We start from the raw sequence: 24,055 nt of genomic DNA, 5'->3' as shown, positions 1-24,055 counted from the left end.
TAAAGCCCTTACCGATAACAAATTAAATTTCAGTTTAGGTACATATAACATAGATAAATGCTCGTTTATACATGAACAATGTGCAGTACCTTCATCAGATGCTTTCATCTTCCATCCAATGATTTGCCAATGATACATGTTGCTTACTCGTAGACATCTTTACAAATCTCTATTTTTAGTAATGCACTGTGATGCTCCACTATCAACAACCCACAAATTATGGTTTACAGTTGAATTGCTAGACATAGCTAAATTAACATTCTTCTTAACCAGTATTCTGTTGTTTTTCCTGCTTACAGAATTTAGCTATATGTCCCCCTAGCCCCACAAGAAAAACATTTCCTAACAGTATAGGCAGTTGAAGACAAATCCTCTTCTTGTGGTTGTTCCTTTCTTAGTTGGTTCCTATCTTGCCTCTTCTAACATCCTTCTGGTTATGTCAGTCAATGTCAGTTTATCTCTGGTCAGGACTTCCAGTGAAGATATGTAATCATCATAACTTTCATCCAATGAGGAAAGAATGATGTAAACCTGATGTAGCTCTGAAAATATCAGTTCCTTTTCATGTAGCTCTTGAAAAATTCTTTTCATGAAGTTCAAATGAGCTAACATATCTCCACCTTTCAGAAGACGTGTTCTAAACAGTTTACGTGTAAGATGTATGTGTGCACCTACACTGTCACGAACATAAATCCTCTTCAAATTCTTCCAACACTTAGCAGCAGACTCTTCTCCATGAATATGGACTAGCTGCTGGTTACTCAATGTTAGTCCAATTGTACAAAGAGCTTGTTCGTTGTTCCGTTTAAAGTCAGCTAACTTCTTGGCATCGTCCTCATCATCTGGATCCCAAGCATTTACATCCCATGGATCTTGAACTGTATTCCATAACCCTTCTCTACGCAGAAGTAGACTGCACTTCATAGACCAGGAAATATAGTTTGTTCCATCCAACCGGGTTATCAGTGATAGACTTGTTGATGGGTCTTGTGCCAGCTTTACCAGGACAGTAACCCACAATTAAACAGTAAACAGCTGTCTGTATATGGTACTGTGTATTCACACCAACTCTCAGTTATCTGAGCCTGGTATGGCCTGGGCCCATAACCAGTGTTGAGGTAATTCCCCATTAGGAGAATGAGCGCACACAGGGAGACGTAGTGAGAGTGGTGAGGAATAACACACAACCAGCACACAGATATACAGATGTAGGTTTTTACTTTCAGTAAACGGTTAAGCAAAGTCCAACAAACAGTCCAAGTCATACACCGTTAAGGCAGTCAGTTTTTCAGTCCAGGGATAATAACAAAGTCCAGTATCAAAAACAGTTCAGTAATAGACTCACATCAATCCAAGAATAACAATGATCAGTAAGACTCAGTAGGTAAATACAGGAACAGCAACACTCTCAACAACAGGACTAAAACAACCCAGGTTTCTGCTCCATCTTATGGCTTTTTGAGGAACCACACCCAATTACAAGTTTAGCATTCCCTTAAAGAGACAGTATTAAATTGCCTATCCTGGTTTATATATTTCCAACCCAACTGTTAAGTGACTTACATTCCTAACAACATGCTTACACTACTTTATGTACTGCCTACTTTATGTACTTCTCTCTTTCTGGGGATCATATCATGTGATAAAATATGTAGTTGTCAGACACAGAACTGCAGCTTTCCAGGGAGGAGGTAGCAGATTCTAGAGAGGGGCCCAGGCAAGAGACTGCATAGCCTTGAACAGGATGGGAAGAGAGGAAGAGATTCAGGGTAGCTCCACTCTAGAACAGGAGTGTCAAACTCAATTTCATTGAGGGCCACATCAGGTCTGTGTTTGACCTCAGGGGCTGGGTGGGTGTGGCCAGGGTGGACATGGCCAGCACGACATCACTCATGTCAGGGGTGCCTATGGTGGCCCAAGTGCTCTGCCAGCAAAAAAGGAGCTCAGGAGGGTTGCACATGCCCCCCCGAGCTCAGTTTTTGTTGGCAGACAGTTGCAGTAGGCCATCGCAGCTGAAAACGGAGCTTTGTTTTCACTGGCAGAGACACTGCGGGCCAGTCCTTCACTGTTTCCAGAGTGGTCCCGTGGGCCAGATCTAAGCACAGGCCTTGACTTTGACACCCCTGCTCTAGAACCTCCAGGTTATAACTATTAGGTTAGAAGGCTATAGATTTAGTCTGAGGAGATTCAATTAGGCAAGAGTAAATAAAGGACTGAACTTGATTGGATTTCACTGTGTTGTCTTTACCCTTAGGCCTGACACCTCAATCTCATTCAACCAGGACTTGGTTAGCCTTTCTCTTCCTCACAATCAAGTCATTCTTATTTAATAGATTTATTTTGCATATTGAACTACACTTTGGTTCTCCCTATGCAACACAAAACCTTATATATTTCTTTTATAGTGATCACTCAGTTTTATATTCAACCCACATTCATTCAACATCCACTCAAATTTCACTTATTTCTTCTTATTGTACCACCCACCCTTATAAAACACTATTTCTATTGTATTCCATTTACCTTTTTCTTCTGACATACCCAACTCTCACTTTTATACAACAAAGTAGGCAAAAACATATTCTCATACACAGTTATATTCACTTATTTCAACAAACATTCCAGTGGTGGTATGCAGGGGTGGGATTCAAATTTTTAACAACCGGTTCTGTGGGTGTGGCTTAGGTGGTGGGCGTGGCTTGGTAGTCATTTGACTGGGTGGACATAGCTTGGTGGTCATGTTGCTGGCTGGATGTGGCCAACTCAATATCACTCACATTGAGGCACGCATCTCCTCACCTGGCCTCTCATGACTGTGGGGATGCTGCAACAGTCGTAAGTGTAAAAAATTGTCATAAGTCACTTTTTTCAGTGCCATTGTATCTTTGAATGGTCACTCCACACAAGCAGAGTACCAGCAAAGGAGGGGGAAAAAACTCCAGAGACGTTCCTGAGACAGGAAGTCTAGTCCTGCCAAGAATGTAATAAGGGTTAATGGAGAGGCAGTTTCTGTAAGCAACACCAGAATGTTTCCTTTCTGCCTTCCTTACAGGATTAGGTCAGTAATTTCTTCTAACAACCGGTTCTCCAAACTACTTAGAATGTTAACAACCAGTTCTAGCGAAAAGGTGTGAACTGGTAGAATCCCACCCCTGGTGGTATGCTATCAGTTTGGCCCGATTCAGGCACACCGGTAGCGCCAAAGATCAGCTGGCAGATAACCGGTTCACTCCGAGTCTCCGATGCACTGCAGTTGGGCCCACCCACCCGGGCTCCCATACTGACCTTTATTTCCTGCTCTTGAAGCGCAGCTGCTTTGCGCAGCACAGCAGATTGACGTGCGTCAGCTGTTGAAGCTACAGGGAGAGTGCAGGATTGCAGGAGGTGAATAGAAAAGTCTCTGCGCATGCACAAAGGGCATGATTGGTGTGCATGTGCACATAAAGTGTGTGTGCGCGCACAAAGTGTGCCCACCAAGCCATGCCCACTGAACCTGTGGTAAACCACTTTGAAACCCCCCACTGAAACATTCAATTCTCACAACAAACTATACACTACCAACTGCCTTTCTCCCACAAACTGTATGTCTCAAAATGTCTCCATTCGCTTTCCCCTGATTAATAAACATTCTACCAAGGTACACATATTCATTTGCTTGCTTTACTTTTTCAGCATTTTCCAATTGTTCTCTCCATTTTCCATGTTAAATATCATTACCTTAGTTTCTGATGCATTAATTTTCAGATCTGTATTCTCAGTGCATTACAGTCTATCTAACACTGGCTGCAAATCATTTGGATTCTCAGTCAACAACACAACACTGTCGTAAAGGGAATGAAGGGGAAATACATTCAGTCTTGCAAGATTCTGTTAATATAACCTTATAAAAAGTAGCATTAGCATATATGACTGGTTTCCTAAGAGGGATCGCCTTGAAGGGCTGATAACTGTCTGCATGCTAAAGTAACATACACTAAGGCTGACCAACATAGCTTCAGTATCACCAAAAGTATTTCTTATGCATTTAACCATCAATACATTAAACAGCCAAGGGAATATCACCTATCCTTGTCTTATTCCGTATTCATTGCTGAAATGTTCACTAGGCATCCCATCTATTCTCACATATCCATTATTTCCTTAACATACCATATTTAATCACATTCAGCAATCACTTCATATTTTCCAAAGATAAGAGAAATATATGCTTTTGCTAAATAAACAAATGAAAAATAAATTTTTCCAATGACTTGCTAAAAAGCAAAACTCTCAACATTCAGCATAAAGTCCCAGTGCATGTTCCAGTCTACTTTTATTTCTTGTTATCTCTATTATCCTTTCAATCCAAATGCTGCTAAGCACTTTTCCTGGCATGCATAAGCAAAATAATTCTATCTTTCCTTTTAATATAGAGGAACCATAATAGCTGCTTGTTCTCCTTTAATATAATTTTTAGTTTTGAGAAATGATGGCCACCCTCTGAAATAATTGTTCCTGTAACTAAAATGTATCCTAAAATACTGTATATCTAGACAGAGAGGCAGAATATTAGCAGAACATAGCCAAGAACGCGAACTAACAGTCAGAAGACATGATGAAAACTTCTTAATTTTACAATTGTGCAGACTCAACCATAGTCTCAACTGGGAAACGGTGAACAACCAAGACCAAGTTCAATCCAAAATGGTGGGGAATTCCTAGAAGCTCAGCACTCAGACAAATCAGGCATCAACTGACACATAGAGATACACAGCCTTTACACACCATTCAAAAGAGACAATATTTTTTTTAAAAGCAAATAAAAAGACCAAAACACTTTCTCAACAGCAATCAGCACCAGAATTAACATCAGACAAAAATAAAGCAAGTATTAAACAATGCCACAATCCAGGAACGACCAACTCAGGCAGACAAGTTGTAAACAACAACCCAATCAAGGAACTGTCAAAGAGAAAACAGCATTCCCAACAACAGAGGAAGCTACTGTACATAAAGTGAAAACAAATCCCACTCCTTTCAGGCACTGAAGATGTTATTTAGTCTGGTAGCAAAATGTTTGCAAACAAACAACCAAGCTCAGAGAGCTCTAATGATTCCATTAAATTCATCCTTATATAAATCTCTGGAGTTAATTGATCCCAAAGTAAAGTCTTATCACATTAGAAGAGGAAAAGAAGGGACTGTATTTTGGCTATATAGGTAGTCCTCAACTTACAGCAGTTCAATTAGTGACCGTTCAAAGTTACATGGCACTAAAAAAAGTGACTTATGTCCAGTTTTCACACTTATGACTCTCCATGATCATGTGATCAAAATTTAGATGCTTGGAAATTGACTCATATTTATGATGGTTGCTGTGTCCCAGGGTCATGTGATCCCCTTTTGTGATCTTCTGACAAGCAAAGTCAATGGGGAATCCAGATTTACTTAACAACTGTTTGACTAATTTAATAATTACAGCGATTCAACTGTGGCAAGGAAGGTCATAAAAAGGGGCCAACTCATTTAGCAAATGTTTCACTTAGCAACAGAAATGTTGTGTTCAATTATGGTCATAAGTGGAGGACTACCTATCCACAGACTGACATCCCTACACCTACCTCAGTGTCAAGAAACAAAGTACTTATTCCTTTAACTCTACTCTCAAAATTACTAACCTATAGTTCATTTTCTCTATTAGGTCAAAACTTAAAATAGGTGAGGAAAAACAAAAAACAAATTTGGCTGTGAAACTGATTTGCTGTTTATAAAGTACTATACCTGCTGCCTTATAACCTCTTTGATTATAAGAATTTTTTCTTTATTTTAAGTAGCTACTTAGTGTGAGTAAACTGAGGTGTTATATTTTCAGAAATACTGGTAGTTCTGAATCCTATCTTCAGTTCAAGAGAAATGCCTCCTGGCTCATGAAAATACACTTCTTACATTTGGGTACAAACAGGACACACTGAGCTTTCAGGTTTCTTGAAACATTGCCTCACTATTTTGTTGACAATATTTTCTGAAAGTACCTGAAATGTTTGCATGCCACTGCTTGCCATGAACCTTTTATTTATGATCAGTGTATTGCTGAGCCTTATACAGAGCTTTGAAATATTAATTGGGATTCTGTAAAATCAAGAAAAAAATCATGAAATTCCTTCTCAGTGATTAGAAAAAGTACTAGTAATGGAGTAAGAAAAAGGTGCTTTCACTTTTCATCTTTAGGGAAGGAAAAATCATCATAGAATATAAATACAGCTGAATCGGCAGTTAACATTTATAGAACACTGACTTGGCATTTCTGCACTTTTATGTCCCAAAAGAACATTATTCATGCCGAGGAAGACTTCTTCCTAACTGAGGTATTTCCAGTGAGATTTAAAGACTTAAGAAACACTCCCAATCAGCACTGTGGAGGAGGAGCTTCTTTCCATAGTGCTGATACTATATTCAAGAAGCACACATGTTGTCTGAATTCATACCCATAATATAATATGGAATGAATCATAGCTTTTATTTTGAAAACTGTTTCTCAAAACTCTTGCTTTAACATATAAAGATCAATATACATGGCAGTTGATCGTCCAACACTGCTAAAAATTAAATGCACCTCTTTTGAATTCAGAAAGTGAGGCTCTCACATAAGAAAATATTAGAGTAGGATAACCTTGCCAATTTTGACTGATCTAGAAAGCTAATCAGAGTTAGTTCTCATTATTATAAATCTGGGTGATAATGTAGGCCTTGTCTTCAAAAGCAATCTATCTAATACTCTCTCTCTCTCTCTCTTTATTCCCCTCCTCAAAAACATCTGGAGAGAAGGCAATCAAAGATACCTCTGTACCCTACCAAAAAAAGAGCATGGCTGCATTTGTGTAGGCCATCAAGAGTTGAATAAAACTTGAACATGACTTGCTACTAATAAAAGACCTTGAAAACAGACAATCAATCCTGAATTGCACAAAACTCTATGGCAGCTTAGTTCACTGGTTAGTGAACAGTAGAAGCAAAATCTAATCATATTACTATTGTTATATATAGATAATAATCTAGTAACTCAAACCTATTAGATACCAAGGACAGAAAATACAGTTCGAATATCATCAAATAGATACCGTATATTTTCCTAAATTTCTAAATAGTAGCAATTTGATTCTTTTAATATTCAGATTATATTTACCCAAATAAGTATTCCAAATATTAACTCTGAACAGATTCAAAGTTTACTATCCGCTATTTATTCAAGCAAATGTCTGAACAATTGTCCATGTCATTAAGTCTACTGGCATACAAATGGCATTTCTTTATTTAAAATAGTCCCAAGATTAAAATCTATGTTCACTAAACATATATATGTTTATCTACATATTTTAATGTTGATATTATGTATTTGTAAACTTAAAATACTAATAGTTTAATCCTTACTACATTGTAAAATAGTAAATGCTATATGTCAGGCTTGTCCAACCCGTGGCCCACGGGCCGCATGCGGCCCAGGTCGCCTCGTAATGTGGCCCAGTGCCCACCCCAACCTTCGTGCCAGAGCCAGCGAGGAGGAGGAGGAGAGGCAGGCGCAAGGCGGGGCGAGGCGAGCGCCAGGCCAAGCAGCAACAGAAAAGGCGGGCGCTGTCAGAGCGCCACCTCCTGCTGTTGCCGCCGCTGCCCCCGCCGCCGCTTCTGCCCCCGCCACCGCTGCTGCTTCTGCCCCCGCCGTCTCTGCCACTTCTTCCCCCGCCACCGCTGCTGCTTCTGCCTTCCAGTCCTGCCTCATCCAGCTGGGCCATTTGCAGGAGGAGAGCTAGGCGCTAGGCGGGCGAGCTTTCTCTCCCCACCCCGCAAAATTTGGCCGGAAAATAAACCGTGATAAAAAACCGTGATAAAAAACCTGTGATAAAAAATAAATAATTTTTAATAAATAATAAATAATAAAAACATCTCACTAACTTCATTTCCAAATAAATTTAATATGTTAACTACGTTTTCTATGGTTTTTTTGGATGATCAGATATCGTTACTGTTATTTTATTTTATGTGCGGCCCAAACCAAATTTTCATCTTCTAATGTGGCCCAGGGAAGGTGAAAGGTTGGACACCCCTGCTGTATGTGTTTTATCAGGTTGAATAACATCTCCTATGAAAAATAAATACATAACACATGTCTTAGCCAGTGAATCCCCAGAAATACTTATGAAGCTCTTGAAGAAAGTCATCGCACCTTGATAAAAAGTTACCAAAAGCTCTTCCCAGCTCATACATTTTCAGAGCCTTTGTTAATATGGGACAGAATAGTAATGCTATGTAGCGAGGGCCATAAATTTAGAAGTATCATTATAACTAGATGGAGATATGATGTTCCATCTATTTCAGCAGGCAGAATGTTGGAACATCTGCTGGTCACAACCCAGGCAATGTCTAAATATTCACTGCTTGCTTACTTATATCTCTCCCTCTCCCCTCTCCCTCTCTCCCCTCTCCCTCCTTCAAAGAAAAAGTTTTGCTAGGATGGCTCTTGCCTCCCCTCCATTTGTATAATTTGCATTGTACATTTAGAATAAATCCTGTAGAAACTGGCCAGATATTTCAAGCTACTCTCTGAATGGAGATAGGGAGCCCGAGATGAAGGAAGAGGATAAATCCAATTGCATAACGACATGAATGATGAACAATAGCCTTTTGGAAGTGGACTTATGATCTGATCTATGGCCAGACATCTGAATCATGTCAATTGCTGGGAGATTTCTGAGTAAAAACCAGATTCTCTGCAGTAAGAAAAGATAACATAAATATTGGCCCCACATACAGCTCGATACATTTCTATCCCAAATCTATGCAATCTTTACATACGGGCAAGAGTGAGAGATAATGTCCCGCAAGACTATGGCATGTTAATCAGAATAACTGGGTCACTGAATATTTTTGAGAGATTTGTGTGTTTGTGGGTGGGTGATAGGTGAGTCAAGGATTGGAGGAAAAACATTCTAACTAATGACTGAATGCATGCTGTTAAGAGGACTACAGTGAGCCTCTTGTTAAACTAAACCTGTATTCTATCCAGAGAGTTATAGCTAATACTGACACACTCAACACACACTTTACTTCACAGATAAAGTACAGTGAACCTGAACACCCAAAAGAAGAGAACTTGTCATTTCTTCGATACCACCACTATTACCAACTACTCCCATCACCACCAACAAGATATTACATATGGGCAAAGGAAACAAAGGATAAAAGGAAAGAACTTCCTATTTACACAAGGGACTGTTTTGTTAGTGAGGTTTTCTGGTTCAGTACTCGATGAACATGTCTATCCTGAAATAACCAAGGGCTCTAATTTCCATGTTGCATAATTTAAGTTTCTTCATGATTCTTCCTAAACTGTATGGAGCATGATTAAAACTAAACACTCACCTGCTGTGCTCACATTGTACCATCTTTTTCATCCATAATATTTGCCTTTCTACATTGAAATGTCTATCAAATACCAACAGTTTTCATGCTTTACTTTTATTTCAAAATGATTAACCTTCACAGCATGTTACCCTAATGTCTTAATGTTCACTGTATGCACCTAAAACATATTTTCAAAATTAACCCAGAGAATGACCTAATTAAATTTTTTTTTTAAAGATTTAAGATGACTTAGGATCTTTAAAAAGAAGCCAGTTTGTGATTACCGCAGCAAACATGAAATTAAGGTTAAGCTCTCCATTTTGCCTTAGAGTTGCTGTGAGGTCTCCAGCAAGCTTTGCAACTTTATCTTTCATCAACAAATCTATGACTTTGCGTTAGTTTCCAAGGTATCTCAGCTTTTGTCTTCCTGTTGCCAAGATTAAAATGGCTAATGCTGGGAAGCAGCAAGCAAGAGAGATTTACATTGAGATGCTTGGGTAAGATAGTACAGAAGCCACCCATATGTCTTTCAGAAAGAATTATGGATGTGGAAGTTCTTTGAAGTCTTTGAGTCTAAGTCAGACCTCAGACTGAGCCACCTTTCCATTCAGCTACAACTTTACTTCAGAGCAAATAATTAAACTCGATGTTATGCTAGATAGAAGCAGAGAGATAAGCACTGGATACAAAGCAACCCTGACAGATGAAAAATTAAGGATCACAATTAGAAGAAACAGAGAGAACCTTTCGAAAGGAGTGGTAATGAATACTGACTTTAGGAATATTCATTTTTGAAACTCTAGCCTACAGCTCTGCATTACCCTAGAAAGTAATACAGTTTTTTGCATTCTAATTTCTCAGGTTAAGAAATGAGCAGCCAACAGCAAGATTATTTTGTGTGACAGCTGGAATGTCAAACTGCACTATGCTGCTAGTAACTATGTTGCTAGTACGGTTTTGCAACAATTAAGGGCATAGGATTTTGCAGAGCTACAATTAAAGTTACTTTACAGCACTGTGATACATGTACACAGAAGGCTAGCACATTTCTATGAGCTGGAAAATAATTTGCATTTATCTGCATAACTGGGTTATTTACATGATTTCTACATTCCAGCTATGCAATGCAACAGTTTTTATTGGTTGGCTTGCTTCAATAAAATTTAAAAATGACTTTGTTAATCAGAACTGTGTTCCAATATAATATGCTTAGTTGTTTGCTTTTAAAATGAAGTTTAAAAGGCAGAACAAACTGAACAACATAAAATAAGAACACATCTTAGACAAGAACACAACTTTCTCATTCTGCAGTTGATTAAACCTATCAGGTCAGATTCAGTTTCACATGGCAGACGTGAAAAGGGTTTTGTTTACTAGCCTCATTTGCCGCAACAAATTTAAGAAATCACCCAATGTCCGTCCTCTTTTATTAACACCAAGATACTTCTCGGTTCTGCAGAATTAAGACTAACAAAAGCAACTTTCTTCTTTGTACATCTTACAAAGCATTTAGATTAATAGATCACTTGGAAGTCCTAAAGTATAGTATAAGTAACTAATAAAGACCTTTACCATTACAGTCTTCATTTCAGTTGAAAAGCTCTAAGATTCTATTAAATGCTACAATTTAATTAACAGTTTTATCAGGTGTCTCTACCACTGGATGGAAAAACAGACTAAATTGGAATGGCAAGTCTTTTTCCAAATTAGCATCGGATTTCCATGGTTTGTTACCAGTCATCTATTTTTTTTAATGAAACAGATTCTAAACAAGACAGAAAACATTAGATCTTCTTCTGCGATTTCCCACCCATCTATATAACATGAGCAATTCTCAGTCTCCTTCTTCCTGCAAGCTACTAAATTATATGTAAAATTTTAGAGGACCACCACATAAGCCAAAAGATAGCAGTTTAGCCCGACAGGCAACAAGGCCCATGTTTTCCCCATCAGGCATATATCTGCAAAGTGAATAATACATAATAACATAATTATTATTGTCTTAGTGGATACTATTTGTTATTGCATATTGAATAGGATAATTATAATAAATATAATTGATTTAATCACATTTAAAATCTCATGACAAATGGCAATCTCCCAAGGTTCCCACCAGAGAAAACCTACATATTTAAGGCACCATCACATCAGAGGCTCCCTTTAGTATCCACCTTGGACTGTATGTTTGGAACCATGGCTATCTAATTCTCAAACAAAACAAAACAAAACTCACCTCCAGTTCCTGTTCCCTCTGCAGGGCAAATTGTTTGAAAGACTTGACAATAAGGCCAGCATTTGAGCAATCATACACAAAAATGGAGGGGCTGCCCATCCATGTTTGTAGATCATATATGGATAACGGGATATATTGAGTGTAATTCTGTGAAAGAAAAAATAAGTTCAGGTATAAGTAGAGTAAGTAAACAGCCAAAATACATATTTACCTAGAAATTAATATGGGATTTATGTCACATTTTAATTGAAATCAACCTAATTGATACTTCTTGAAACAAGATGTAAAAAAAAACCCCAACCCTTCTTACATATTAAAGTTTGTTTGTTTGCATGTATGTAGCTGTGTGTATGCATCTGTATCTGTAATGTGCAAAATGAAAATTATGTATGAAAAAAGAGGGAGCAAGAAAAATTAAAAAATGCAAATGTTATGAAAAATCATCCATCCCTACTTTCACATACACATCCAATTACAGAAGCGCTCAGGAAAGAGCAACTATGTTCAGGATGTTCATACAGCTCGTTAAGTATTCTAAATAAAATAAAATAAAATAAGGGGTGGCATCACCTGGACTGTCATGCTACTTCTGATACAGGAGGTAATAAAGTAGCCATAATGATTAGTAATTATAAATAGCCTATTTTTCTTATATTTTTCTAAGACCTGCTCAATGAATTCCCAATCAAATGTCCCTCTAGGAATATGTTACTGCCTGAATTATAGCAACATCCTCTTTCCAGATTGACAGTTTATTACAAGACTCATTAAACAATTATTGGGAAATCCGTGTACAAATGTAATCACGAGAGAATAATGGAGTAGCTCAACAGGAAGAACCTCATATAACAGTGAATGCAGATGGCACAACAAGATTCCATTTAAACAAGTCCTATACGAAATATGCTCCCTATATAGAGATCCTCGGGCAATAAAAGAAACAATACTGAAATCACTTCTGATGCGAATATCACAGTTTCCAAGTTGCTTAACTTATCAGAGAATAGATATTTGCAATAAAGTACCATCTTCTAATGGCTTAAACTTTAAACAAAAATATGTGCTTTACACTTTAACCTGTTACAAATTATGTGCAGTAATATGCCATAAAACTGAATATATGAAAAGATAAAAACAGAGGAAGCAGGAAAAAGTAGCACCTTTGTCACATTATTCAGGTTTTCCTTTCTGACTTAATCCATTGTTTTTCTCTGACTCACAACTCCCCACCATTCACAATGGACCACTGAAGACCAAAAGAATAATTCCGAGACTTTTAAAATCTTCCCTGAAAATGTATGATTTTAAAAAAATTATAAAATATACAGGAAATAACTGAGAAAATTGAGTGGTTGGGAGAATGTTCATCCTTTTTTTCTAGAGTCCATTAATGTCTTATTAATCCTATCCCTTTGTTTATTATGCTATGAAGGTGGAAGGACTTCAAAACCTTCAAAGGGATGCCTGTAAGAGAGTGTTAAACAGCTGCAACACTGAGAAAGAAAGGAAAAACCACATTATTTAATATTTCCTCTTCCCTCTTTGAGGGAAGAGGAAAGGAAAAGATACACACATCTCCTATTCTTCTGTCATGGCCTTTTCAAGGCCACCATAAACTAGGCACACAGAAGAACATAACTGCAATTGCCTCCCCCTCCATGCTGAATAAACAGAGGAAAAGCAGAAGATGATTACATGATAAATGATCCGAGGCATAATTTCACATGTAAAACTCAGTAAATACCCAGTAAAATTATATGCACGTATTATAACCGTGAAGGAGAAAGAATTTTTAAAAATGGTCAATTGCAAGAAATGCCAGATGCAACATCCAAAAAAGGATATAGAGCTATTAATGCAGGGATATTTGGGGTGGGAGTTCAACAGTGTCAAAGTGGTGAGCATTTGAAGTCTCATCCTTTATCTATATGCCTACATTTCATGTGACACACATTTAAAAAAAATTGGCGTTTTGATCTCCTAGATGCAACACCAACATTTTGGTGTTGCTGGCATCACCACACTATCACGCCCACCCAGGGGTGGGATTCAAATTTTTTAACAACCGGTTCTGTGGGCGTGGCTTAGGTGGTGGGCGTGGCTTGGTGGTCATGTGACTGGGTGGACATAGCTTGGTGGTCATGTTGCTGGCTGGGCGTGGCCAACTCAACATCACTCACATTGAGGCACGCATCTTCTCGCACAGCCTCTCATGACTGTGGAGATGCTGCAACAGTCGTAAGTGTAAAAAAGGGTCATAAGTCCCTTTTTTCAGTGCCATTGTAACTTTGAATGGTCATTCCACACAAGCAAAGTACCAGCAAAGGAGGGGGAAAAAACTCCAGAGAGGTTCCTGAGACAGGAAGTCTAGTCCTGCCAAGAATGTAATAAGGGTTAACAGAGAGGCAGTTTCTGTAAGCAACACCAGAATGTTTCCTTCCTGTCTTCCTTACAGGATTAGGCCAGTAATTTCTTCTAACAACCGGTTCTTCGAACTGCTTAGAATGTTAACAACCGGTTCTAGCGAATAGGTGCGAACTGGTAGAATCCCACCCCTGCGCCCACCCCACAAATGCCTCTGTGTGAGTGGCTGGAATGCAAAAATTGGAGCAATGGAAGAAGCTAGTATCACAGAAACATTTGAGTTTGGTAGACATAGTAATTCCAAAGGTAGAATACAGATTTAATGACTGTTCAACGACCATACGAAGTCATAATGGCACTGAATAGTAATAACAATAGGACTTAGACTTATATACTGCTTCACAGTGCTTTACAGCCCTCTCCAAGAGTCAGCATATTGCCCCCAACAATCTGGGTCCTCATTTTACCCACCTCAGAAGAATGGAAGGCTGAATCAACTTTAATCCAGTGAGACTTGAACTGCCAAACTGCTGGCAGCCAGCAGTCAGTGACATAGCCTGCAGTACTGCATTGTAATCACTGTGCTCGCTGATGAATCGCGGTGAGATGTAAGAGTGTTCCTCATACTTGTGGTCATTTCAGTGTCTCAGTGCAGTGGTGTGATCACAATTCGGGCACTTGTCAACTGGCTTGTGATTATGATAGTCACAGTATCCATGGTCACATGATTGCCGTTCACTGCCAAGTTCCAACAAACAAAGTGAGTGGAGAAGTTGGCAAGAGGCCACAAATGGCAATTACGTAACATTATACTTAATGACCATGCAGGATTCACTTAATAATTGCAGCTGGAACTGCAAAACTGGTTATCCTCAGTGAACACAATCATATGATGTTACACTTTACAACCGTGTTGCTTAGCAATGAAGTTGCCAGTCACAATTACCATCAATAAGAGAGAACTACCTGTAACATAACTTTTCATAGTCGACACTTGTTTCAAGCTATATGAGTATTGGTTATGATGTATGTAGACATAACCAATGATAAATATTACAATGACATAGATTTTATGGAAGTAGGATATTTCAGACGCAGACATTAAAGTGTACTGTAAATTACTGGTACATGTTGAACTAAAAAAATTAAAGTAAACCTGGTAGCAAGGTATGATCTCAAGAACATCAAATCGATGTAGGGAACATCTTAATTATGCTTAACATACACAGCAAATGAACCTGAAGGTCAATGGGAAGAAAGGAGAGACATTGTGAACACATTTCAAAACAGAAAAGATCCATTTAATCTCCAGAACAAGCTATCATGCTAGCCATGGAAAAAAGGAAGATGAAAGCCTTGGGCAACAGTGCAATGACTGAACACACACTTACAATTTCAAGCAAGGACAAGGAAATGCATTTCAATCAAGAATAATAGGAATTAGGAGGATGTAATAATAAAACTAGAATAAAAGATCTTTTTTATGATCAGAAGAATCACAGGCAAATTTGCATCTTGCATAGGAATACTCAAGGATAACTACGGAACATAATAAATGAAGCTAAATTAAGGTATTTACTTTGTAAGGCAACCCAAAGTTGTTATAAATAAAATATGATAAAATATAAAATGGAAAAAATGCTGAAACCATTCACAAACAGGATTATTAAATAACTGAAACCTTTGCTGACAGAATACATGTTCAAGATCCAGTGGTACTAAAAATATGATACCAAAGGCAATAGATGTTAAATAAGAAAGTACAAGTCACAAACTAAATACCACCAACCCTTTAACTAACTTCAGCAACTTTAAAATGCTAACATTTCTGTAGCAACAAATATGGAACAAGATTTTTTTGCTGAGAGACTGAAAGAGGTCAGTTACATACCCAAATAAAAGAAACAGGCTGTCAGAAAATGCAAAAATGGAATTATTGAATTTATTCTTTATGCAAGCAAATATTTCCTAAGTTCTTTCAAAGACAAAGTCCAAGAAAGAAATACAGAACAAATGGGCAGGTTTTAGAAAAGACAGAAAGACAGGAAATCAGATAAATAATATAAGATGGATAATGAAAGTAGCAACAGGAAAAGGAAATATATCAGTTTCATTAACTACTACAAGGGGTATGTATGCCTTCCAGTTAGTGTTGACTTATGGTGGCTGCCTGGACATTTTCTTGACAAGATTTCTGTGTACATCATGCCATAATAACAATTTATTAAATTGATACACCACCCAATTCCCATTCATGAATCTTTCAAACATAGTAATAGTAGTAGAACTGATAGTAATAATAATCTCTGTGGTATATAAGAAACCACTTCAAGAACTACACTTGGAGAAACAGAGTGGTTTAAAATAAAGGACACAGCTGTTCAATTTACCCAGCAAACATAAAAATGACAGTACTGGAAGATTAACAATTGGAGATATGCAAGTAACACCACATTTTTATTAAACAGATGTAGAAAAACTAATTCTGGAAGTAAAACTGGAAATTAAAAAAAAATGGAATAAAGTTGTGGTATTTAGAAGACAATGTTACTTTAACTGCATATTGTAATTAGTGAATCTATAACCGAAACTGAAAAAGTGAACTGCTTTTCTCCCTTGAATTCAAGAATAGATAATTATAGACTATGTTGAAGAGGTATGAATTTAGCCTAGATCATGAAAGAGGCAGATATCCATTGACAGATATATGAAAAGTATACAAAATAAAAAATACAAAGGAGGTAAAAGGGGAAAATATATAAAAAAAGAAAATATATATTTAAAAAGTACTTCCCCCTTCATCAAGACAAGTACAATTTCAATAATTTACCACTTTCTCTACCATTTCAAACAGAGATCACTTCATTCCATATCTTATCTTTTAGCTATTAACAAATAAAACATTATCATTCAATTTTAATCATCAAAAATCCATAGTTACCAGAATAATTACATTTTCTCTAATAATATAACAAAAAAAAATCTTTTCTTCCTATATCTTATCTTGTTATCTATAAAAAAAATCTTTAAAGCCTTATTATTCAACCAAGAAAACTCTCTTAAGAGCTACCAGAAACAACATATTGAAAATCTTCAAATAGTGTCCCACAAATTAATTTCCTATCATTTTCTCTTCATCTCTTCTCAGAAACTCCTTCTCAAATTTAACACTTCCCTTCAATTTTAACATCACAGTTTATCACTTTCTCTAAAAATACAACAAAAAATATCTTTCCCATATCTTATCTATAAACAAAGCTTAAAAGCTTTATCATACAGTCCTGGTGAAGAAAAAAACATTAAAATCTACTACGAAATACTTCATATATATTTTAAACTTGATTACATCAGCCAACTTTATATTCCTTCTCTTTTGGTTTTTGATGTTTATTCCTAAATTTTAAATAGTGTTCCAAAAACAGTTCTTTTCATTTTCCCCTTTCAAATTCCTTTTATCTTTTCTCAGAAATTCCTTTTAAGTATAACACATCCCTTTTATAAGTCCAAGATGAGAAGTGAAATCTGCACATCTAAGTCACTCTTCTGATTTATTATTTGTATGCCCCTTTTAGCTATTAAAGTTTCAACCAGACTTCCGGTGGCATTCTTGTCGACGACGAATCAGAGACCGCGATTGTGTGTGGCTTTGATCCTGTTGGAGGGGTCCTTAAAGGACCGGATCCATCTGACCCACCTCGTAGGGATGGGGGGAAGAGGGGATACCACCAGCTGGGCTGAGGGGAGCTGCATCTGCCCTCCCTGGCTTGGTAAACTCTCCTAGAAGACAGGGAGAAGCAGCAGTCTTTAATGGCTGCCCTGAAGAAGGGAAGCTGCCGGAACACAAGTTTTGTGCTGGAGAGTGAAAGTGGTGCGCAACATGTAACCGGATAAAAGACTTCGAATATTCTTTTTGAAAACCCTGAAAAAGCCAAAAGAAGGAGCCCTCATTTGGAAGAGTGGTAGCAGCGAACGAGAAATAAGAGGAAAATATAAGGTAAAGAAAAAATCCGGAAATAAAAGAATTATATACAATTAGAGACTAAATTTGGAACAAAATATAGAATTGGACATTAATCAGGCATTAGATAAAACGCTGGACATTTTGAACTGATCAAATTTAATATTAATACTATGGAAAAGTGATTTAAAATAAAAGAATTCTAAGAAGAAAGTGATATAGAGCACCACCTACAGGTTAAAGATGTCCTTCTTTTATGTTTCTATGGAAAACTATCGGTTGTATAAATAAGATCCCCGGAAGCTCATAAAAAAGAAGGGGGGATTATAGTAAAATATAAAAAAAAATGCAATACTTTGGGATTGTTGGAAGTTGATTATGATAAGAAAACAGAAGAAAGAGAAAGTGAGATAAATGGAGACTTTTGACAAGGACTTTAATAGAAAAATTTGACTTTTAATAAAATAAAAAATAACTTAATAGATCAAAGAAATGGAAGAAATAAGCAAATAATTTAAATCGGAGCTCCAAACTGTGAGAGAGAGGTTTAAAGAAAAAATGAGACTGGTTGAGATTATGAGGAGTAAAGTAATGGTATCACAGCTCGCAGAAGAACAAAGGCTCAGAGAGGACAAATTAAAAGAGGAAAATAACAGCCTTGATGAATATGAAGAACAAGGACCACTATCAAAAGACATAAAAGGATTTAAAACAGAGACATTGACAACAGAGACAGCAAATAAAAGAGATAAGACACCCAAGATTAAGAAAAAGAAGGGAATATACAAGAGACTCCAAAAAAAAGAGAACTGAAATGGGGGGGAGAAACATGGCTGACAGGCAGAGGGAAATAAAAATAAAACCAGAAGGAAAAAAGAAGAAAGATTGGGGAAATTTAGAAAAGGGAAACCTAGCCAAAATTAAAAGGAATGTTAAAGCTACGAGATTTTGAGATAAGGGTTAGGGATTGTACAAGGTTGATACCACATGGGAATGTATATTGACATTTAGTTTAAAACTTGCTGGAAATTATTTTAGGATTTTATATGTATGTATGTATGTATGTATGTATGTGTATATATCTGTATATGAATTATGTTGTTATAAACCCTTATATTGAAGGAATAAAACGGGAATGGAAATGTATTAAAATATATAGACAAATTTTGGATAAGTGGTAAGGAAGAAAAAATATGAGTATTAATGATTATAAGAAAAATGAAATGTATTAAAATATATAAATTTTGGCTAAATAAAAAAGGAAAAAATATGATTATTAATGATTAAAAGAAAAGTCAAGATGAAATGAGATATATTAGGATATATTAGGATATATATCATTCCAGCGATTCTAGGAGGGGATACCTTAAAACAGGGGTCACCAAACTTTGGGACCTCAGGGACCACCAAACTCATAATTTTAGATCCCAGGGACCACTAACCAGTTCTGTGGGCGTGGTCTAATTTGTGGATGTGGCTTGGTGGTCATGTGACTGGCTGGGCATGGCTTGTATGTAAATATTATAAATATTTAATTTTTAATTAAAAAGAGCAACTTTTACCCAAAATCAGGCAAAGCAGGCAGATTGAGTTGGTCACAGAATCACAGATTCATTCAGACATCTATCTATCTGCCATTGGCTAGCTCAGTCTGTCACATAAAATTTGCTAGCAAGCAACTCACAAAATTAGCTCACAACACACCATGCATGTAAATACTGAATTTTTTAAAAAAATAAGAGTAACTTTTACCCAAAATTAGGCAAAGCAGGCAGACTGAGTTGCTCACAGAATCACTCAGTGATCTATCTATCTGCCATCGACTAGCTCAGTCTCTCAAATTTGCTTGCTGTGAGTCTGCACTGAATTTGCTTGCAAGCAAACGTTCAGTCCTAAGGAAGGTTTGGTTGTGCTGAGCTGAAGATCTAAAGACTAGCTAGAAAGCAAGAAATCCAACAATTTCCTGCTTCCTAGCTAATCTAAATCTCCCGGCACAGCAGAACAGATGATGGTCGGAAAAAGGAAAAATAGCAATTTAGCAGGCAAGTTTATAGGGTAAGGAGTGAGTGGGTGGGGAGGTTCCTGCGGGCCATGTGGGCAGTGCAGGCTTGTGTTTCTGCGCAGCCTGGATTAATTGCTTTATGGGGGTGCTCTGAGGGTGAGATTTCTCTGCGGCCCACCAAAATTTTCTCACGGTCCACCAGTGAGCCACGGCCCACCGGTTGGCGACTGCTGCCTTAAAATATACATGTATTAAAATATACAGTTGATTATTTAATGTTAATATGCTTAAAGTTGGGGAATGAATTACTAAATTAGGTAGATTGAGGGGATATACCATGTGGATCCTAAATGTATTGGTTTTGTTTTAATCTTGCTTTTTTATAGATTGTTTATTATATAATTGGCTTAGGGAAAATTAAGGATAAGAATGTGTAATAAAATAGGTGGTAAGCTAAAAACGGAAATAATAGGGGATAAAGAGCTGGGAATCTATATTTGGATGAAATGATATTAATACTGAATTAATGAATTGAAATATAAAATGGAAATTTATTTAAAGATAAGCGAAATGGATAATGATATGAGATGATATTATATAAGATTGGTGGAAATGAAAGTATAATTATGTATAAGTGTTATAATTTGGAACCACGTTGCTCACGTAAAAAGAAGTGTAAAAATTAAAAAATTAAAAACTTTTTGGGAAAAAAAAGTATCAACCAGTTTCATTTGTAAGTCCTGTGTAACATCTTTGTCCATATCATTCTTGTAGTCTGTGTTTTTAAAAAAATCTACATTCAAAACAATCTGATTATAGCACTTAGCACTAGCACTTAAACTTATATACCATACCGCTTCACAGTGCTTTATAGCCCTCTCTAAGTGATTTAGAGTCAGCCTATTACCCCCAATAATCTGGGTCCTCATATTACCAACCTCGGAAGAATGAAAGGCTGAGTCAACCTTGAACCGGTGAGACTCGAACTGATGCAACAATTATCAGTTGTACCCTCTTGTTTTAAACCCATTTTTATATTAGAAGACAATCTTATTTATTTTTCACATTGAGTAAGACGCATTTTTGAAATTATGCCATATGGATCCCCGTGGATGCACAAATCTGACATAAATAAAGCAGCTGAAAGCTGGCTTTCTTGGTTGAAACAAATCAGAATAAAATAATACACCCTCATGGTTTATTCCTTTTAATCTAAGTATCAGAATACATTATGCTTAATCTATCATAAAATACAGCACTACAGAATATGACAGGCCTGCAGATTTGTATAGATCTATTGAAAATTCACATGCTTTCCACTGAAGGATAAAGTCATAATTTTGCAGCTTTTCTAATCAAGAGCTGCAATTCTATAGCTGTGTGGAAGGTCACAGCCATGGCACCAGGGGTGGGTTCCTACCGGTTCTGTCCACCTCTGTAGAACCAGTAGTTCTGAAGAGCAGCAGACATATCCACCCAGTCTCTTACCTGTTCTTTATTTCCTGATTTTTCAACTTTCAGCTGCAGTTGAAAAAGCAGGAAAAGAGGGCTGTTTCAAGGCTGCTTCTCTGCATGCAGCGTGCTGATGACGATTTACAGGTGCATGCGAGCAGCATGCAGGGAAGCACATCATAAATCACTGAACCTCATAAGTCATTGAAACACCCTGTCATATCCCATCCCTACATGGCACTATCACCAAGGGCATCTCACAAACTGTGATGATCCAGAGTGTAGCACAAATATAACAAAAACCAAAACATAAATAAAGGTCCTTTAATGCCTTCAACTTGGCTTCACTGTTCAATTGTTCACAGTTGGAGATTAAACTATTTTCAAAATGACATTCCAATCGAAAGAAATATAGTTCAAAATCAAAGAACAGATAACAAAGCAAAAACCAAAAATAAACCGCACTGAAGAAAGTTCCACGACAGACCAGGATAATTAATTACAAACTTTAAGAAGATAACTAGGTAAAGTCCGTTGGAAGAACGCCAACCAAGATAAACTTCATCCAGGAAAAACCACTCTTTGTCTTCAGCGTTTGCTAGCACGCAGGTCCAAACTCTTATGCAGATCTCACACCTGCAACCCATGAAGAGGATCATGGCCCTCTCCTCCCGAGTAGACCACATTTTTCCCTGGTCCTCTCCTCCCTACGTGCCCTGGAATGTCTGCCCGGTCTCTGCCCTTCCCCAGCCTCCTCCACAACCTCTGGAGCCACACTTCCACTCCCTGTTGGCTGTTCCTCCTCTCCCTCAGAATCAGTCTCCACCACGGGCATGACACAAACTTTCAACTGCATGCCAGTCTAATTGCTAGTGATAGCAGACGCAATGGGTTTCAATCTACAACCCAAGAGGATCATAGACATCAATGCACTTTTCTACAATTATTGGTTGCTTTAGAACAAAACAGTAATATGACAGATACTATGCTACTGCCAACTGTTTGGAGGCAGGAGGCAAGTCCAATTTAAATACATTTTAATATATATGAATATGTATGTGTTAGCATATGGATATAAAAAAAAACCCAGAACCTTATGGTATCTTACAGATTAACTAATTCATTATAGCATATGGTCCATGGACTAAAGCATCATTATGAATTAGACTCCATCACATGAAACATATGGGACAGTAGATTTATTAGTATCTAAGGTCCCAAATTTTTATCTTTCATTTATATTTTTGTACAATATTCAAATACTGTATGCATATAAAGTTGCCATTTTTTTTACTTCTGCAGAAACACAAGTATAGTGTTAGCAATCACTGGTGCCTTAAATAAGGTTTTTAGAATCCAAAAGGGCTTCCTTTGATTTAAGAATAAATCAAATTTAAGCAAAAATTAATGTGGTGTTCAGGACAGCCACTAACGCTATAATCAGAGGTCACAGAATCAGAAGCACAAAAGTTGAAAGGGCCTTGGACTTCAAGCATCTTGCAGTGGGTGCCTCTCCATTCTTCCTCCAGACTCTGGGTCCTTGATTGCCAAATGAGATGCAAAAGTTGCTCTCATCAGAAAAGAGGACTTTGGACCACTGAGCAACAGACCAGGTCTGTTTTCCTTTAGCCCAGGTAAGACACTTCTGACATCGTTTGTTGTTCAGGAGCGGCTTGACAAACCCATGTCCAGGATCCGTCTGTGTGTGGTGGCTCTTGATGCACTGACTCCAGCCTCAGTCCACTCCTTGTGAAAGTCCCCAACTCTTTTGAAAGGTCTTTTCCTGACAGTCCTCTCCAGGCTGCGGTCATCCCTGATGCTTGTGCACCTTTTTCTTCCACACTTTTCCCTTCCACATAACTTTCTATTCATGTGCTTTGATACAGCACTTTGGGAACATCCAACTTCATTTGCAATTACCTTTTGAGGCTTTCCCTCCTTATGGAGGGTGTCAGTGATGGTTTTCTGCACAACTGCCAGGTCAGCAATCTTTCCCATGATTGTGATTCCTACTGAACCAGACTGAGAGACCATTTAAAGGCTCAGGAACCCTTTGCAGGTGTTATGGCTTCATTAGCTGATTAGAGTGGGACACTTTGAGCCTGGAATATTGAACCTGTTCACAATATTCTAATTTTCTGAGATTGTGGATTTGGGGTTTTCATGAGCTGTAAGCCATAAACATCACAATTATGACAAATCATGGCTTGAACTATCTTGCTTTGCATGTAATGAGTCTATCTCATATATTAGGTTCACCTTTTAAGTTGCATTACTGAAATAAATGAACTTTTGCACAATATTCTAATTTTTCAAGTTTCACCTATAGGCAAAATATTCAACAGGTTGAAAGTCTGTAGAGATTCTCAGTCCTCCAGGTCATGGTTGCCCCAAGGGTTCTTTTTTTCAGGAGGCAACTGGATTTTCTTGTTTTTTCTTTTGAAGACATTTCACTTCTCATCCCAAAATCTTCTTCAGCTCTGACAATTCCCCACTATCCTGTCAGAGCTGAAGAAGCTTCTTGGATGAGAAGCAAAACATCTTCAAAAGAAAATTTATTATGATTAACAAGATGTAAAAAACATATTGGAAAATATAGTTTTCAAGGACTATAAATTCAGGGATAGTTTTCCTTTTAAGATGTCTTTGTCCACCTGTGACTCAGATCTTT

The 24,055-nt window shown here is 37.4% G+C and overlaps 1 protein-coding gene across 3 annotated transcripts in view; it reads right to left on the bottom strand.

Annotated features, from left to right (window-relative positions):
* Window positions 1-24,055, bottom strand: part of RPTOR (regulatory associated protein of MTOR complex 1) — a 376,730-nt gene that overhangs the window by 238,452 nt on the left and 114,223 nt on the right. For all 3 annotated transcript variants that reach the window (XM_026701786.2, XM_026701785.2, XM_087924955.1), the window contains one exon: window positions 11,609-11,755. In XM_026701786.2, the coding sequence (XP_026557571.1) occupies window positions 11,609-11,755 (147 nt within the window). The remainder of the gene's footprint in view (window positions 1-11,608; window positions 11,756-24,055) is intronic.

Source organism: Pseudonaja textilis, chromosome 2 (assembly GCF_049901715.1).
Source record: "Pseudonaja textilis isolate UNSWEBS1 chromosome 2, rPseTex1.2, whole genome shotgun sequence".
Taxonomy (NCBI): Eukaryota; Metazoa; Chordata; class Lepidosauria; order Squamata; family Elapidae; genus Pseudonaja; species Pseudonaja textilis.
The sequence above is the reverse complement of the archived record's forward strand: the minus strand, read 5'-3'. Positions and strand labels throughout refer to the sequence as shown.